This window comes from Bombina bombina, chromosome 1 (assembly GCF_027579735.1).
Source record: "Bombina bombina isolate aBomBom1 chromosome 1, aBomBom1.pri, whole genome shotgun sequence".
Taxonomy (NCBI): Eukaryota; Metazoa; Chordata; class Amphibia; order Anura; family Bombinatoridae; genus Bombina; species Bombina bombina.
The window spans coordinates 593,934,908-593,953,874 of record NC_069499.1 but is presented as its reverse complement, the minus strand read 5'-3'; the positions used below and the strand labels follow the sequence as shown (position 1 = coordinate 593,953,874).

Genomic DNA, 18,967 nt, shown 5'->3' with positions numbered 1-18,967 from the left:
AGAGTGATCACGCTTACCTCTTAGTTCTGGTAATTTAGCCAAAACTTCAGTCATAACAGTAGCCATATCCTGTAATGTGATTTGTAATGGCCGCCCAGATGTACTCGGCGCTACAATATCACGCACCTCCCTCTGAGCGGGAGATGCAGGTACTGACACGTGAGGCGAGTTAGTCGGCATAACTCTCCCCTCGTTGTTTGGTGAAATTTGTTCAATTTGTACAGATTGACTTTTATTTAAAGTAGCATCAATACAGTTAGTACATAAATTTCTATTGGGCTCCACTTTGGCATTGCAACAAATGACACAGGTATCATCCTCTGAATCAGACATGTTTAACACACTAGCAAATAAACTTGCAACTTGGAAATACAATTCAATTAGAATAATATTAAAAACGTACTGTGCCTTTAAGAAGCACAGAAGATCTATGACAGTTGAAAATTAATAAATTGAAACAGTTATAGCCTCAATCCTTGTAAACAACACAACTTTAGCAAAGGTTTAATCCCATTAGCAAAGATAACAAATTCTGAAAGCAGGAAACAAATTACAGAATAAACGTTTTTTATCTCAGTCAACTATAATTCTCACAGCTCTGCTGAGAGAAATTACCTTCCTCAAAATAAGTTTTGAAGACCCCTGAGCTCTGTAGAGATGAACCGGATCATGCAGGAAATACAATGAGTTGCTGACTGAAATATCTGATGCGTAGCAAAAGCGCCAAAAAACGGCCCCTCCCCCTCACACACAGTAGTGAGAGAGAACAGAAACTGTCAGAAAAAAGATTAAGCAACTGCCAAGTGGAAAAATAGTGCCCAAATATTTATTCACTCAGTACCTCAGCAAATGAAAACGATTTTACATTCCAGCAAAAACGTTAAACATAATTTCTAGTTATTAAACAGCTTTATGTACTTCTTACAGTGTAATTCTAGTGAAGTACCATTCCCCAGAATACTGAAGTGTAAAGTATACATACATGACATTATATCGGTATGGCAGGATTTTCTCATCAATTCCATTGTCAGAAAATAAAAGCTGCTACATACCTCTATGCAGATTCATCTGCCCGCTGTCCCCTGATCTGAAGTTTACCTCTCCTCAGATGGCCGAGAAACAGCAATATGATCTTAACTACTCCGGCTAAAATCATAGCAAAAACTCTGGTAGATTCTTCTTCAAACTCTGCCAGAGAGATAATAACACACTCCGGTGCTATTTTAAAATAACAAACTTTTGATTGAAGATATAAAACTAAGTATAATCACCATAGTCCTCTCACACATCCTATCTAGTCGTTGGGTGCAAGAGAATGACTGGGAGTGACGTAGAGGGGAGGAGCTATATGCAGCTCTGCTAGGTGAATCCTCTTGCACTTCCTGTTGGGGAGGAGTAATATCCCAGAAGTAATGATGACCCGTGGACTGATCACACTTAACAGAAGAAAGGTGGAATTACTAAAAGTATCAAAAATGTCCACTTCAAAGAGAGAGGAAAAAAAAAAAAAGATAGGGGAAAGCAGGAATACGAAAAACACATTTGAAAGAAAGTATTAAAGTAATTTGGAACCTTGTCGCAGTATCTTATCCCTTTGGTCTAGCAGACGATATTTTTCCTCAGAGCCTTCAGCCTCAGTTCCCACAAGATGAAATAATGATGGAGGAATGGATACACCAGTTGTATCGCTTAAAGATACCAGGGAGTCAGCACTCTCCTTATCAAGCTGCACAGTTGCTGATAAGAGAGATTTCTTGTGCGGAGACCTACAAAGATAACATGCCATCATTAGCAGTAGCAGCTGGTGAATTTAAAGATGGTGGGATGCTTGACCCCACCCCTTGAATAAATTCCGCCTCTCAGATGGCTCCACATATTTCAACCATTATACACTAGTATAAAAAAAATATTAATAATTAAAAGGGAACTAGGGAGTTAACCAACACCTAGATTACGAGTTTTGCGTTAGAGGCTATGCGGTGCTAACTAGCAGTTTATGCTCACAGCTCACTTACAAGCAGCGCTGGTATTACGGGTTTTAACAAAATCTCACTCCAATACCAGCACTGCTTACGTTAGCGGTGAGCTGGTGTAACGTGCTCGTGCACGATTTCCCCATAGGGATCAACGGGGAGAGCCGGCTGAAAAAAAGTCTAACACCAGCAATAAAGCAGTGTTTAGCTCCTAGCGCAGCCCCATTGATTCCTATGGGGAAATAAAATGTATGTCTACACCTAACACCCTAACATGAACCCCGAGTCTAAACACCCCTAATCTTACACTTATTAACCCCTAATCTGAAGCCCCCAACATCGCCGACACCTACATTATATTATTAACCCATAATCTGCCGCTCCGGACACCGCCGCCACCTACATTATACTTATGAACCCCTAATCTGCCATCCCCAAAGTCGCCGCAACCTACCTACACTTATTAACCCCTAATCTGCCGCCCCCAACGTCGCCGCCACTATAATAAACATATTAACCCCTAAACCTAAGTCTAACCCCTCTCTCAACAGATGCATACATTCTCTCTCTCACACACGTAGATAAACACTCTCTCACAAACATATACAGAAACTCAGACGCACACATAGTTACTCTGACACCTGCACACACGCTCTCATGTATACACACACAGAGACACACAGATAAACTCACATGCACAAATACACTTTCACTATTTAACTATGCATAATTAAGCAATTAATCAATTTAAAAAAAAAAAAAAAAAAAAGACAGTTCATACGAGGGGTACAAATGATTTTTTTTACAAATGAGCAAAAATGTCTGACCAGTTGCACAATTTTTTATACTTAGAGGGAACGGTTTATATGGTAGTAGTCTGGAGTTGTAAAGCGCGCAATTGTAACCTCACCCTCCCAGGCTGTCACCTAATGGGAGGGTAGAAGCCCTTTGGCTTTGTTTTTCAAGGACGTTTGTTCCTAAACATCCATCAAGATACTGAATGGGTGACGTCAGAAATTTCTTATAGGGACATGTGTAAAGTGCTCTCAGGCTGGGACTACTAAGATTTAGATTTTGACAGTTATATTCTTAATTTTAACTTTTTTTTATTATTATTATTATTTTAAACTAACCCCACTCCCCTCCTTAAAATAAAAAATGCCCCACCTTACAATCACATTTACAAAACTGCCCTTACTGTCCCAAAAGAAGAGCCTCCACTGATCATGAGGCAGTGTGGATGTGAGTTTTCACTAAACACCTCTTGCGCCGCACACACATACCCCTTGGGTCCTCTGCCTCCGGTCAGGTCTCTTAGTAGTGATTTGCGTGCAGGGAAAAGAGAAGAACTGGTCTCTTCTTCACTCTGTCTTTCTATATTTTCATTATTTGCATTCTCTTTCTTGGACGGCAAAGTTTCTCTCTTGTTGGGACCTAAGGACAATCCATTACATATGTACTGTACACAAGCTCGTACTGAATTGAAGCAAACCTTACTAATGCCATATTTACAAACACATGGTAGCAGGTAATATTTCCTAGCGAGCTGCACTTAGTGCTATGGCGCGGTCGGGCCGGGCTGTGACTATACAGCTGGCCCGATGCGCTGACTGAATATTACAGACCCGCTCAGCAGAGAGCGGGTCTGTAAAAGCGCCGTAATTTTAACATATTTAAAGAGAAAAAAGCCGTTTAGAACTATAGCACTTAAATAATGTTATATAATTCTGCACTATGTGCAGAATTATATAACATTATTTTTAAGGTTTACTGTCCCTTTAAATAAAATCATCATTATTCAGCAATATCTCAAGACCACTAAGGAATTATATAATGAATCATGTGTTTCCATCGCTTTTAAATTGGTGAACAGATTTTGCTGAAGACTTGACACTGCCTTGGTTTGTAGTTAATAATTCCCTAAACATTTCTACTAAATTAATTTATAACTTTTACTTCTTGACATTTTCTAAATATGGTAATATGAGGCTTTGTAGACAACAATACACCCAAAATGATGACACCAATCTTTGTTGTTAGATCAAATGCGTTTCCCCTTAATATGTACCCTTACCAATAACTTGCTAAAGCAGATGCAGAGTATAAAACTATGGCAAATTGCTGTTATTTTTTTTTTTTGTATATGAAATATTTGTTTTTGCTGATTGAAGCCGCAATCCATTGTTCCATAAACACAGAAATATAAATGGGCTGAGCAAGCAGAAAGAGCAGACCACCTAATCATATCACTCTCTCTATAAATTAAGTAATTATAATCTTACATATTAGTCTTTACACAATGACCAATACTTAGAATAAGCAACTGAAAAGGAAAGAAAAACATAAAATTATGCTTACCAGGTAATTTAATTTCCTTCTGTACAAGGAGAGGGTGCTCTGACAAAATGCCAACGGACATTTGGCCGAAAGCATTATCTTCGACGGACATTTCGTTTAACGGACAGAATGCCGAAGCATGTTCCGAGTTCGGCCGAGGGCAGATACACTCCGGAGTGCTCTGTTCTAATCAGAGCCTTGGGCGCCGCAACCACCTCTGGGAACCTAACCATGGGTCCCAGCCCGCACGTCTTGTAATTCTATGTCTGTGAAATTATCTATCAAATCTATCTATTTATATATCTATCTATTGAATCTATCGTATTTATCTATCAGATCTATCTATCTTGTGCCAGACTGTTGTTATCTGACAGCCACTTGTGTGTCGGACTATTATTCGTCTGCCAAATGTCTGTAGGCCAAATGTCCGTCGGCTAACAGTCCGTCCACGGCTTCATTCCTTACTGTTGGGAAATACTGAACCTGGCCACCAGGAGGAGGCAAAACACCCCAGCCAAAGCCTTAAATACCTCTCCCACTTCTCCCCCCCCCCCCACCCCCTCATTCTGCCGAGGGAACAAGGAACAGTAGGAGAAATATCAGGGTATAAAAGGTGCCAGAAGAAAAATATCATTTAGGGGGCCGCCCATCGGAGAACACGGGCGGTTGGCGTGGACTCTCCTTGTACAGAAGGAAATGAAATTATCTGGTAAGCATAATTTATGTTTTCCTTCTTAATACTAGGAGAGTCCATGGCTTCATTCCTTACTGTTGGGAAACTTATAACCAAGCTCTAGAGGACACTGAATGATAATGGGAGGGAGAAATAGAAAGGCGGACCCTAATCTAAGGGCACCACAGCTGACAAAACTTTTCTCCCGAAGGCTGCTTCAGCTGAAGCAAAAACATCAAACTTGTAAAATTTAGAAAAAGTGTGTAAGGAGGACTAGGTAGCCGCCTTACAAATCTGATCCATAGAGGCCTCGTTCTTAAAGGCCCAATAGAAAGCCACTGCTTTAGTACAGGGAGTGCAGAATTATTAGGCAAATTAGCATTTTGACCACATCATCCTCTTTATGCATGTTGTCTTACTCCAAGCTGTATAGGCTCAAAAGCCTACTACCAATTAAGCATATTAGGTGATGTGCATCTCTGTAATGAGAAGGGGTGTGGTCTAATGACATCGACACCCTATATCAGGTGTGCATAATTATTAGGCAACTTCCTTTCCTTTGGCAAAATGGGTCAAAAGAAGGACTTGACAGGCTCAGAAAAGTCAAAAATAGTGAGATATCTTGCAGAGGGATGCAGCACTCTTAAAATTGCAAAGCTTCTGAAGCGTGATCATCGAACAATCAAGCGTTTCATTCAAAATAGTCAACAGGGTCGCAAGAAGCGTGTGGAAAAACCAAGGCGCAAAATAACTGCCCATGAACTGAAAAAAGTCAAGCGTGCAGCTGCCAAGATGCCACTTGCCACCAGTTTGGCCATATTTCAGAGCTGCAACATCACTGGAGTGCCCAAAAGCACAAGGTGTGCAATACTCAGAGACATGGCCAAGGTAAGAAAGGCTGAAAGACGACCACCACTGAACAAGACACACAAGCTGAAATGTCAAGACTGAGCCAAGAAATATCTCAAGACTGATTTTTCTAAGGTTTTATGGACTGATGAAATGAGAGTGAGTCTTGATGGGCCAGATGGATGGGCCCGTGGCTGGATTGGTAAAGGGCAGAGAGCTCCAGTCCGACTCAGACGCCAGCAAGGTGGAGGTGGAGTACTGGTTTGGGCTGGTATCATCAAAGATGAGCTTGTGGGGCCTTTTCGGGTTGAGGATGGAGTCAAGCTCAACTCCCAGTCCTACTGCCAGTTTCTGGAAGACACCTTCTTCAAGCAGTGGTACAGGAAGAAGTCTGCATCCTTCAAGAAAAACATGATTTTCATGCAGGACAATGCTCCATCACACGCGTCCAAGTACTCCACAGCGTGGCTGGCAAGAAAGGGTATAAAAGAAGAAAATCTAATGACATGGCCTCCTTGTTCACCTGATCTGAACCCCATTGAGAACCTGTGGTCCATCATCAAATGTGAGATTTACAAGGAGGGAAAATAGTACACCTCTCTGAACAGTGTCTGGGAGGTTGTGGTTGCTGCTGCACGCAATGTTGATGGTGAACAGATCAAAACACTGACAGAATCCATGGATGGCAGGCTTTTGAGTGTCCTTGCAAAGAAAGGTGGCTATATTGGTCACTGATTTGTTTTTGAATGTCAGAAATGTATATTTGTGAATGTTGAGATGTTATATTGGTTTCACTGGTAAAATGGTTTCACTGGTAAAATGGGTATATATTTGTTTTTTGTTAAGTTGCCTAATAATTATGCACAGTAATAGTCACCTGCACACACAGATATCCCCCTAAAATAGCTAAAACTAAAAACAAACTAAAAACTACTTCCAAAAATATTCAGCTTTGATATTAATGAGTTTTTTGGGTTCATTGAGAACATGGTTGTTGTTCAATAATAAAATTAATCCTCAAAAATACAGCTTGCCTAATAATTCTGCACTCCCTGTAGAATGAGCCGTAATTCTCTGAGGAGGTTTATATCCCGCTGTCTCATAAGCTAAGCGGATAAGACTCCACAACCAAAAAGATAAGGAAGTTGAAGAGACCTTCTGACCCTTACGCTTTCCAGAATAGGAAACAAACAAGGCAGAAGTTTGTCTGAAATCCTTAGTAGCCTGAAAATAAAACTTCAAGGCACGAACCACGTCCAAATTATGAAGTAAACGTTCCTTCGAAGAAGGATTAGGACACAAAGAAGGGACGACAATCTCTTGGTTGATGTTCCGGTCTGACACGACCTTAGGGAGAAACCCTAACATAGTACGTAGGACAGCCTTAACCGAATGGAACACCAGATAAGGAGGCTCACATTGCAAGGCGGCAATCTCAGATACTCTGCGCGCAGAAGCAATGGCCAGTAGAAAAATAACCTTCCAGAACAAATTAATGTCAATTTCATGCACAGGCTCAAACAGAGCCCGTTGCAAAACCTTAAGAACCAGATTAAGACTCCAAGGAGGAACAGAAGATCTGAACACAGGTCTGATCCTAATCAGAGCCTTAACAAAAGACTGAACATCTGGAAAGTCAGAGAGCCTCTTATGCAGTAAAACAGACAAGGCCGAAATCTGTCCCCTAAGGGAACTGGCCAAAAGACACTTCTCCAGTCTATCCTGGAGAAACAATAGAATCCTGGCAACTTTAACTTTATGCCAAGGAAATCCACGCTCTTCACACAAGGATAAGTAGGTTCTCCACACCTTATTATAGATGCGATGAGTAACTGGTTTACAAGCTTGAATAAGAGTCTCAATAGCTCTCTCAGAGGACACACTATTGGCAACGACTAAGAGTTCAAACTCCACGCAGTCAGCCTCAGAGAATCTAGATTTTGATGAACAAAAGGACCCTGTTCCAGCAGATTCTTACGACAAGGTAACTTCCATTGAGGAGATGACGACATCCTCACTAGATACGAGAAACATGTCCTTCGTGGCCACGATGGAGCAATCAGTATTACTGACGCCTGCTCCTGCTTGATGCAGGCCACTACCCGAGGAAGAAGTGGTAATGGCGGAAAAAGGTAGTGTAGACTGAATCTCCAAGGCACTGCTAATGCATCTATTAGCTCTGCCTGAGGATCCCTGAAGGATCCCTGGACCCATATCTGGGTAGCTTGTTATTGAGACGAGACACCATGAGATCTATCTTCAGCGTCCCCCACATGTTGCATATTTCCACAAACACTTAGGGATGGAGAGACGATTCCCCCGGATAAAAGGATTGTCTGCTGAGAAAGTCTGCTTCCCAGTTGTCCACACCCGGAATGTGGATTGCTGACAGCGAACAGCTGTAGGCCTCCGCCCACACCAGAATCCGAGATACTTCCCTCATTGCTAGGGAGCTTCTCATTCCCCCCTGACGGTTATGTAAGCCACCGAGGTTATATGGTCTGATTAGAATCTGATAAACCGGTACAAACCCAGAAGAGGCCAAGTCCTCAGAGCATTGTAGATTGCTCGAAGTTCCAGAATGTTGATTGGGAGGGAGGGTTCCTCCTGAGACCACAGGCCCTGTGCCTTCTTGGCACCCCAAACAGCTCCCCATCCTGATAGACTCGCGTCCGTAGTCACAATCTCCCAGGATGGTCTTAGAAAGGATGTCCCTCGAAACAGATGATCTGGACAGAGCAACCAAGAGAGCGATTCTCTCGACCGGCTGTCCAGGGAAATCTGTTGAGACAGATCAGAATGATTGCCATTCCACTGCCTCAGCATGCACAGCTGTAATGGTTTGAGACGGAACCTGGCAAATGGAATTATGTCCATGCTGGACACCATGAGACCATTTAGCTCCATACAATGAGCCACAGGTGGCCTTAAGGAGGTCCGGAGGGCAAGACATGCCGAAGCTAGCTTGCAACGTCTCTGGTCGGTTAAAAATATCCTCATGGATATGAAGTCTATTATAGTACCCAGGAATTCTACCCTGGTGCTTGGAATAAGAGAACTCTTTTCTAAGTTTATCTTCCATTCATGAGATCGAAGAAGAGAGAGAAGAGATACTGAATGGTCCTCCGCTACAGTGCTTGAACCAGAAAGTCGTTCAAGTAGGGTGCTACAACATTCTGGTTCAAGCGACGGCCAGGAGAGCCCCTAGAACCTTTGTAAAGATTCTTGGAGCAGTAGCTAGACCAAACGGAAGCGCAATGAACTGGAAATGCTGATCCAGGAACGCAAACCTTAGGAACTGAAAGTGGTCCCTGTGGATTGGAATGTGAAGGTAGGCATCCTTCAGATCTATAGTGGTCATAAACTGTCCTTCCTGAACTAAAGGAAGGATGGACCTTATCGCCATCTTGAACAAGGGGACATTTAGAAACTTGTTTAAAGGGCCATAATACCCAAATGTTTAAACACTTGAAAGTGATGCAGCATAGCTGTAAAAAGCTGACTAGAAAATATCTCCTGAACATCTCTATGTAAAAAAGAAAGATATTTTACCTCAAAAGTTCCTCAGTAGCCACCTCCCATTGTAAAGGATTTCTAAGCAGCATTTTAGTGTGTCTGTCCTGGGACAGCTGAAAGGATGAGCATCATGCACTCTCATGCTATTTCACCAATCAGGTAAAGGAAGCTTACTATGAAATCTCATGAGAGTTAAGTGAAATCTCATGAGATCACAGTAAGAGTTCATGACCTCAGCACTGCTGATGCCGATTGGCTGCTGTTCATTTCTTCATTTTATTTTTATTTTTACCTGTAGCTGGGAGCAGGTGAAGTATAACTTTTTACACAGAACTTATTCTGGTGAGCTGAGGAGATTGTGAGGTAAAATATCTTCCTTTTTTACATAGAGATGCTCAGGTGATATTTTCCTGTCAGTTTTTTACAGTTATACTGCATCAGTTTCAAGTGATTTAGAATATGAGTATTATGTCCCTTTAAGTCCAGAATCGGGCGGACAGTTACCTCCTTCTTTGGGACCACGAACAGGTTTGAGTAGTATCCCAAACCTCTTTCTTCGATAGGAACCGGGACAATGACCCCTAAGGAGGACAGATCCAGCACACACCCCAGAAAGGCTTTGCTCTTTTCTGGTTTTGAAGACAGGCTTGAGATGAGAAATCTGCCCTTGGATGGATGAGATTTGAAACCTATCTTGTATCCCTGGGCTATGACCTCCGGGACCCACCGATCCTGCACGTCCCTGAACCAAGCGTCTGAAAACAGAGAAAAGTCTGCCCCCTACATGATCCAGCACCGGATCGGGGGCCGCCCCTTCATGCCGACTTGTTCTCGGCAGGCTTCTTGTTTTGCTTGGATTTATTCCAGGATTGAGCCGGCTTCCAAGTGCCCTTGGTTTGCTCAGGCTTAGAAAATTAGATTCCTTAGGTTGTTCTTTTTATTCTGCTGTAGGAAGGCACCCTTCCTACCGCAGACCGTGGAGATAATGGAGTCTAGGCCTGGACCAAATAAAATATTTCCCTTAAAGGGAAAGTAGTCTAGACTTAGAAGTCATGTCCGCAGACTAGAACTTCAGCCAGAGTGCCCGACGGGTCTGAACTGAAAAACCAAAGACCTTAGCATTCAGGCGAATAATCTGCATGTTTGCATCACATATAAAGGAATTAGCAATTCTCAATGCTTTAATTATTTCTTGGATAACATCAAGGGGACCCTCCACCTCGATCAAATCCGCTAAGGAGTCACACCAGTAGGCTCCAGCAACCGCTGCTGCCAGTTAAAATAAGTATTCCACATGCTGAAACATTTTCCTGAGAAAAGTTTCCATCTTCTTATCCATCGGCTCTCTAAAGGACAAGCTATCCTCAAGAGGGATAGTAGTAGGCTTAGCTAACGTGGAGATAGCGCCATCCACCTTAGGGACAGAAACCCACAACTCTAGCTGAGATCCAGGACCTGGAATAATTTTTTTAAAGGCGGACGAAGGGGCAAAGGAAGATACAATTCTATCCCATTCGTTCTTAAAGGGACGTGAAACCCCAAAATTTTCTTTTATGATTTAGATAGAGAATACAATTTTAAACAACTTTCTAATTTTCTTTTATTATCTAATCTGTTTCATTCTTGTGGTATTATTTGTTGAAGGAGCAGCAATGCACTAATGGTTTCTAAATGAACACATGGGTGAGTCAATCACAATATATATATATATATATATATATATATATATATATATATATATATATATATATATATATATATATATATATATATATATATATATTTATGCAGCCACCAATCAACAGCTAGAACCTAGGTTCTCTTCTGCTCAGGAGCTTGCCTAGATAAAACTTTCAGCAAAGGATAACAAGAGAAGGAAGCAAATTAAATAATATAAGTAAATTGGAAAGTTGTTGAAAATCTTATTCTCTATCTGAATCATGAAATAAAAATTTTGGGTTTCATGTCCCTTTAATAATGTTCGCCATTTTTACAGGTACAGGAAAAGTCAACGGCGCTACCCTGTCCTCATACACTCTGTCTAATTTAGGGATCAAAGGTTCATCAGGCAGCTTGGCCTCTAATGTCGACAGAACCTCCTTTAGAAGAAAACGTAAATGTTCAATTTTAAATCTAAAGGCTGGATCCTCCGCAGCCTGAGGCCTAGAGGTAGCAGACTCTGATCCAGAAAGTTCACCCTCTGAAGAATCAGAGTGTGGCCCATCCTAGGATACTTGAAAGGCAGACAAGTCTAATAAATCACTGGATGTCCCCTGGACCGGAGAGCTATGTTTAACCTTTCGCTTGTGCTTGGCAGGGCAAAGTAAAGAACTAAAAGTCTCAGACACCGCAGTTTTTAACTGCGCTGTAAAGTCCAATGGTAAAAGGCTTGCTCCACACGGAGGATCAGGCGTGCTACGGGAAGGTGCATGTGGCGATGGAGATGAATGATGGGTATGCACCTCACAGGACGGCGAGTCCTCAGAGGTGGACGCTCAGTAGTACAAAAGGGGTTAACCTTCTTAGACATAATAACCTTGTTGATGTATATGGAGCATAGTTGAGAGGGCGGGCATACCAAGGCCTCCTCACAATATAGACAGGTATTACTATTAGGAATAGGGGAGTACCCTCAAGCATATCAGAGTCCTCCATAGCTTGCACTAACAACAGTAGGATACAAAATAAATTAACTTTTTCTATTTCTCACAAACTGCACCTTTATACTCCCAATGACTGGGGCACTCATCACCTCCTTGACCCAGGCAAACAGCTAGCTGGGTCAGGAAAGAGAAAACGAAAGTGTGACCACACCCGGTCACGTGGTACGCAAGGCAGGATCATCCTTGCTATGAGAAAAAGTGTGCCAAGCTACAAGCTGTGCAGCGTTCAAAGTGAAAGTAAAAACCTGTATGTTCCGTTACCGCATAACAACAGACTATGATTTTATGCTGCTTTATGTGTGAGATTTTTTTGGGCTCAAAGTATTACAATTGATTAAACCCCACTGTTCAATAACCTCCCTCCGGAGAAATTAACCCATGATTCTATTAAGATAAAAGGAGTCACACTGTGACCCTGTCTTCAGCGTTTTCAACATATGTAAAAATGTAAACGATCTTACCAGAATCCGTGCTGTGGAACAGAAACACAGCCTCTCAAGTGTGACAGTCATGAAGCATCGCTCCTGACATGGACTGGAGTGGAAAAAAAAAAGGCAGTGAAACTCGTCAACACTGATTGCTTAAGGAGCTGTTAGCAGGCAGTCTGGATGGGTTCGCAGAAAGACTCTCCCTGCATCTCCAGACTCTAACTTTTGTCAATGCTCTCATTGAGAGGCTGACAAGACTACTTAAAACTCCAGTCCCATATCTAAGGGCATATACCCCTCCTGAGGAACACTTCAAAAATGTTCTGCCACCCTCCTGTGACAAAAGGCAAAAAATTACTTGGGTATGGGGGAAGTGGGAGAGGTATTTAAGCCTTTGGCTGGGGTGTCTTTGCCTCCTCCTGGTGGCCAGGTTCAGTATTTCCCAACAGTAAGGAATGAAGCCGTGGACTCTCATTAAGAAGGAAATGTATTACTTTCTCTTCCACCCCCACAATGGGGAGACTTGATTATTGCTTACTGCACCTTGCTTACATAGCTTTTCTATAGAGAATACTAAAGTATCCATAGTTTCACTTTAGTTCAATGTCCCCTTAAATTTTGTATTCATCCAACTCCTCCAATATCTAATTGTTACCCATGGGTAGTTTTCTTGCTGTGTTTTTCTGTTCTGCTTACAGACTGAAGTGGTTTCCATGTGAAAGGAAGCACAGAATTGCTGTTTGTTACCCAGTCTCTTTCACCTTGTTTTTTTACTCTTCTTGTAGATGGTCAAGACTTTTTTTTTTTTTTGTGGTGCAGCAATGTTTTGTAATCAAGCAGTTATGTAAATATATAATATACCATATCAATTAAAAATACTAAGGGAATTATTCAAGGGCAAAACCCATCAAAACTTAATTCAAGAGGTTAAAGGTACAGTCTACACCAGACTTTTTATTCTTTTAAAAGATAGATAATCCATTTATTACCCGTTCCCTAGTTTTGCATAACCAACACAGTTATATAAATATACTTTATCTCTGTGATTATCTTGTATCTAAGCCTCTGCAAACTACCACCTTATTTCAGTTCTTTTGATAGACTTGCAGTTTAGCCTATCAGTGCTGGCTCCATGGAACTTCACGTGTGTGAGCATATTGTTATCTATATAACCCACGTGAAATAACACCCTCTAGTGGTGAAAAACTGTCAAAATGCAATGAGAGAAGAGGCGGCCTTCAAGTGCTTAGAAATTAGCATATGAATCTCTTAGGTTTAGCTTTCAACTAAGAATACCAAGAGAACAAAGCAAAATTGGTGATAAAAAGTAAATTGGAAAATTGTTTAAATGACTAAATCTGATACTCTTAATCTGAATCATGAAAGTTTATTTTGGACTAGACTGTCCCTTTAAAAGGGACAGTAACCTCTAAACATGTATATTAAGCATTTGAAATTGCACTATATAAACATGTTAAACATTGTTTTTGCAGGGGAAAAAAGTTAATACAAATCTTTTTAGTGATTTTGAAGCAAACAGCATGTCTTTGTACAACTGGACCTTAAAGGGTCATGATACCCAAATGTTTAAACACTTGAAAGTGATGCACCATAGCTGTAAAAAGCTGACTAGAAAATATCCCCTGATCATCTCTATGTAAAAAAAATAAGATATTTTACCTTGGTTTCTAACTATCGCCCTATATCATTGCTCCCAGTATTGTCAAAAATCTTAGAAAAATGCATCCATACGCAACTATGTGAGTATTACCAACAATCTAACTATCTGGCCCATGATCAATCAGGTTTTTGCCCGAATCACTCCACTACAACTGCCCTCCTAAAAGTTTGCAACGACATTCAAACTGGCATGGAACAAGGAGACCTAACTGGAGCTATTTTCCTTGATTTTGCAAAGGCCTTTGACAAAGTAGACCACGACATACTACTGCTCAAACTAAAAAAACTCTGGTATTGCTGATCGTCCGTTAACCTGGTTTCGATCATATGTATCGAATCAATCAAAATATGTCTAATTTCTGACAGTGACTCCCTCCCTCTCCCAGTCATGTGTGGTGTTCCCCAAGGTTCCATTCTCGGCACCGTACTATTCACATTATTTATAAATGATTTGCCTAATGTCTGCAAATACTCAACTGTACACATGTATGCAGATGACACGGTAATCTATGCAAACAATTCCAATCTAAATCTATCCAATCTATCTTTTGGCCTCCACATAGAAAAACTTGCATCTAAACTTTAACCAAAACTAGGTACCCTGTACAGAAACAAATCCTGCCTCAGCTCTACAGTAAAGGAAAAAATTGTATAGCAAATGCTGATGCCTATCAAGGATTAGGGGGACGCAGTATATGCACCTGCACCGCAAACTCACCTTAATAAACTTAATACATTGTATAACTCGTTCTGCCGCTTTGTGCTACAATGTAACTACAGGACCCACCATTGTGACATGCTAAAAGAACTAAACTGGCTGTCGCTGGAATCCAGACGCGCCCTCCATCTTTCCTGCCTTGTGTTTAAGAGCCTTTCTGGGAAGCTCCCATCCTACCTGAGCAGAATGTTCTCCCCGGCTATTTCCCACCTCCTATAACCTCCGATCCAATACCAGCACATTATTTAGCTTGCCTCAATACAAAAAGAAAGCAGCTAGATCCTCCTTTTCCTACAGAGTGCCACAATTATGGAATGACCTCCCGCACACTTTCAAACCTTCCACAAGCCTAATATTCTTTAAGAGATCCCTCTCTACATATCTCAAAACATAATGCACCTGTCATGGTTGATTATATATTTCCTACCGGTTCTATGTTAAATCTTTGCATATATTGTGTATTATTGTTTTTGTATTTTATTGTACCCTATTGTATCAATGCAATATTTTGTGGACCCAGGACATACTTGAAAACGAGAGAGATATCAATGTATCCTTCCTGGTAAAATATTTTCTAAATAAATAAATAAAGTATTCACACCCCATTGTAAAGGACTTTAAGCATCAAATCAGTATGCCTGTCCCGAGACAGGCAAGGGAACGTGCTTCATGCACACTCATGTTATTTCCCTATTCAGTTTAAGGAAGTTTATTATGAAATCTCATGAGAGTTAAGTGAAATCTTATGAGATCACAGTAAAAGAGTTCATGACCTCAGCACTGCTGATGCGGATTGGCTGCTGTTCATTTCTTCATTTTTTATTTTTTTTTTGCTTGCAGCTGGGCTGCAGCCGAGTATAACTTTTTACATAGAACTTACTCTGCTGAGCTGAGGAGATTGTGAGGTAATATCTTCCTTTTTTACATAGAGATGCTCATGTGATATTTTCCTGTCAGCTTTTTACAGTTATACTGCATCAGTTTCAAATGATTTAACATATGAGTATTATGTCCCTTTAAGTGAAATCTTATGAGATCACAGTAAAATAGTTCATGACCTCAGCACTGCTGATGCTGATTGGCTGCTGTTCATTGCTTCCCTTTTTTTAACCTGTAGCTTGGCAGTAACTGAAAGTAAACTTTTTACAGAATGCGTACTCTGGTGAGCTGAGGAAGTTGTGAGGTAAAATATCTTCCTTTTTTACATAGAGATTCTAAGGTGATATTTTCCTGCCAGCTTTTTACAGTTATGCTGCATCACTTTCAAGTGATTTAGCATATGAGTATTATATCCCTTTATTTAAAGGGACATGAAACCCAAATTATTTTTTTCATGATTTAGAAAGAGCATAAAGTTTTAAACAACTTTCTATTATCTAATTTGCTTTATTCTCTTGATATTCTTAGATGAAGAGCATATCTAGATAGGCTCAGTAGCTGCTGATTGGTTGCTGCACACAGATGTCTCGTGTGATTGGCTCTCCCAAGAGCATTGCTCTTTCTTCAACAAACGATATCTAAAATATGAAGCAAATTAGATAATAGAAGTAAATTGGAAAGTTGTTTAAAATTGTATTCTCTATCTGAATCATGAAAGAAAAAAATTGGGTTTAGTGTCCCTTTAAGGAATTATTGCTCACTTGCTGATAAGCAGAACTCCCAATACATTGCACTGAAACCAGGAATTCCCATGATTTTTAAGGAAATTTGAAACAAAACCAGAACAAGATGTTGTATGCAATCACAGACTAATTACTGTATTTTCTTTCCCTTGGAGGTTTTCATTTAACAAAAAGCTCCATTTTGAGGTGGGAGTGAGTATAATTTAAAGAGACAAAATACTTGGGACAAGTAGCTAAGAGTGTTGTTGTAATTAACCCTTTCATAATGACGGAATACAACGCCAAAACGGCGCTAAAAGTTTAAAGCTGCTACTAGAACACCCTTTCAAATGGACTGGGCTTTTTTCTGCTGCATCTTGTTAACAAAGCTTTTATACAGCCAATATTGCATTACTGACATTTTTAGTACATGTGGAGTTTAATCAGGCAAAAACAGATATTTCAAATGGCAAAATAAAGATAATGCTATTTGTAAACAATACAATGAAGCATGTATCATTGCAAGAAGATTTTGTACTGTACAATTGTTTTTCCCAACTGCAGAGTATAAAATGTATGAGAATTTTGCTTTTTATTTGTGTACATTAAATTATCTGATTTTGAGTTTTGAAGTTACAACCTAATAAAATGGGTTAAGTTTGTAGGTATAATCAGATCTCATTACTTTATCACATTGTGTACATATACATGCTTCTTTACCTTATATCTGTCCATAAACCAAAGACCAATACTTGGAGAGAACAATGGAAAATAAGAAATTTGTAAAACCTTGCTGTACATTTCAAATTTGCTTTCAAATGTCTTTATTTTAAAAAGTAGTGAACCAAATTACGTCATGTTTTTAAGGTTTGTAGTGATTGTTAGCCACTAAAAATATATATTACATTTAACAACTAGTTTCCCTACTGAATAATGGCTTTGTAACCACTGGTTTTCAGTCTGGCATTTGTACACATTCAAACACACATAATTACAACACAAATACATTTACTCACTATGTTTCTTTTTTTGCCAAAACGCAGATACATCTTTATGAAGTTTTTTCACCATTCTCTTGGCGTGCATAGCAGAACTCTATAAAATATCAGATCAAATAGGTTTATACTTACTGATAAATTACATTTGTTCACACTCATGGAAATTATATCACTTGGTAGATTGATGGGCTCTGACCTCTGGAGTAAGTATAAATGCCTCCCAGAAGACCGAGTAGTGAGAACTAAACCCCCACCTCTACATATACCCATTAATTCCTGTTTGAGTCACTTTTTGTACAGCCAAGCAAGAAACTATTTGGAGTAATACAGGAGTGTGTGTGGTATAGGAACTAATCAAAAAATGTGTCCTCCACTCTCAGAGAACCGTATCAGTACTGGTGGGTTAGAGTCAAAACTGGATAAAATGTATATGAAGGCAAAAATGGGTAGAAAAACTATTGTTTAAGTCGCAAAAAGCACACAACTTTCTACTACATGCATTATTATTATCGGTTATTTGTAGAGCGCCAACAGATTCCTCAGTGCTATAAACAAAGGCGGAGTACAACAAAACAATGATAGGGATCAAATGGGTAGAGAGCCCTGCCGAGAGTTGCACTGTTGTAGTCAGCTCTAAAGAAGGTGATCTACAAACAGCTGGACTCTTAGGCTTACATGCTAAGGGGGTTCAGCGGATAGAAATGGAGGAGAGGAACTGGTATAAAGTAAGGTTATAGCGTAGGTTGTATGCATCCCTGAAGAGTAGAGTCTTTAGGGAGCGCTCAAAGCTTTCAAAACTAGGGGAGAGTCTTGTGGAGCGAGGCAGAGAGTTCCACAAGATGGGAGCCAGTCTGGAGAAGTCCTGTACACAGGAGTGTGATTATGTAACAAGAGAGGAGGAGAGTAGGAGGTCATGAGCAGAGCGATGGGAACGGGAGGGAGAGAATCTGGAGACAAGGTCTGAGATATAGGGGGGAGCAGTGCAGTTGAGGGCTTTGTATATCAGAGTGCGAATTTTGTGTTCGATCCTAGAGGAAGCCAGTGAAGGGATTGTCAGAGGGTGCAGCAGATAAAGAGCGACGTGTAAGGAAGAGGAGTCTGGCAGAGGCATTCATTATGGATTGTAAATGAGCTAGGCGTCAGGTGGGGAGATCAGAGAGGACAGAGTTGCAGTAATTGAGGGAAAGAATGAGAGAGTGGATTAAAATCTTAGTTGTGTTTTATGTAAGGAAGTGTCTAATTTTAGAGATTTTTTTTAAAGGTGGAAGCGGCAGGCTTTAGCCATGGACTGAATGTGCGGAGTGAAAGAAAGATCTGAGTCAAATGTGAGCCTGAGACATCGGGCATGCGGGGTAGGGGTAATGATGGAGTTGTAGACAGTTTTAGAGAGATTGGGGTGGAGATTTTGAAAGAAGGGGGAAAAATGAGGAGCTCAGTTTTGGAGAGATTTAGTTTGAGGTAGTGAGAGGACATCCCGGAAGAGATGTGAGAAAGACAGTTAGTGACACGGGTTAGCAAGGAAGTAGATAGG

At 40.6% G+C, this 18,967-nt stretch overlaps 1 protein-coding gene across 2 annotated transcripts in view; it reads right to left on the bottom strand.

Moving 5' to 3' along the window:
• The window catches only part of MCM3AP (minichromosome maintenance complex component 3 associated protein), a 338,223-nt gene that overhangs the window by 299,919 nt on the left and 19,337 nt on the right, over window positions 1-18,967 (bottom strand). For both annotated transcript variants that reach the window (XM_053698891.1, XM_053698892.1), the window contains exons 4-6: window positions 17,455-17,533; window positions 3,257-3,407; window positions 1,573-1,766 (exon numbers count right to left, since the gene is read on the bottom strand). In XM_053698891.1, the coding sequence (XP_053554866.1) occupies window positions 1,573-1,766; window positions 3,257-3,407; window positions 17,455-17,533 (424 nt within the window). The remainder of the gene's footprint in view (window positions 1-1,572; window positions 1,767-3,256; window positions 3,408-17,454; window positions 17,534-18,967) is intronic.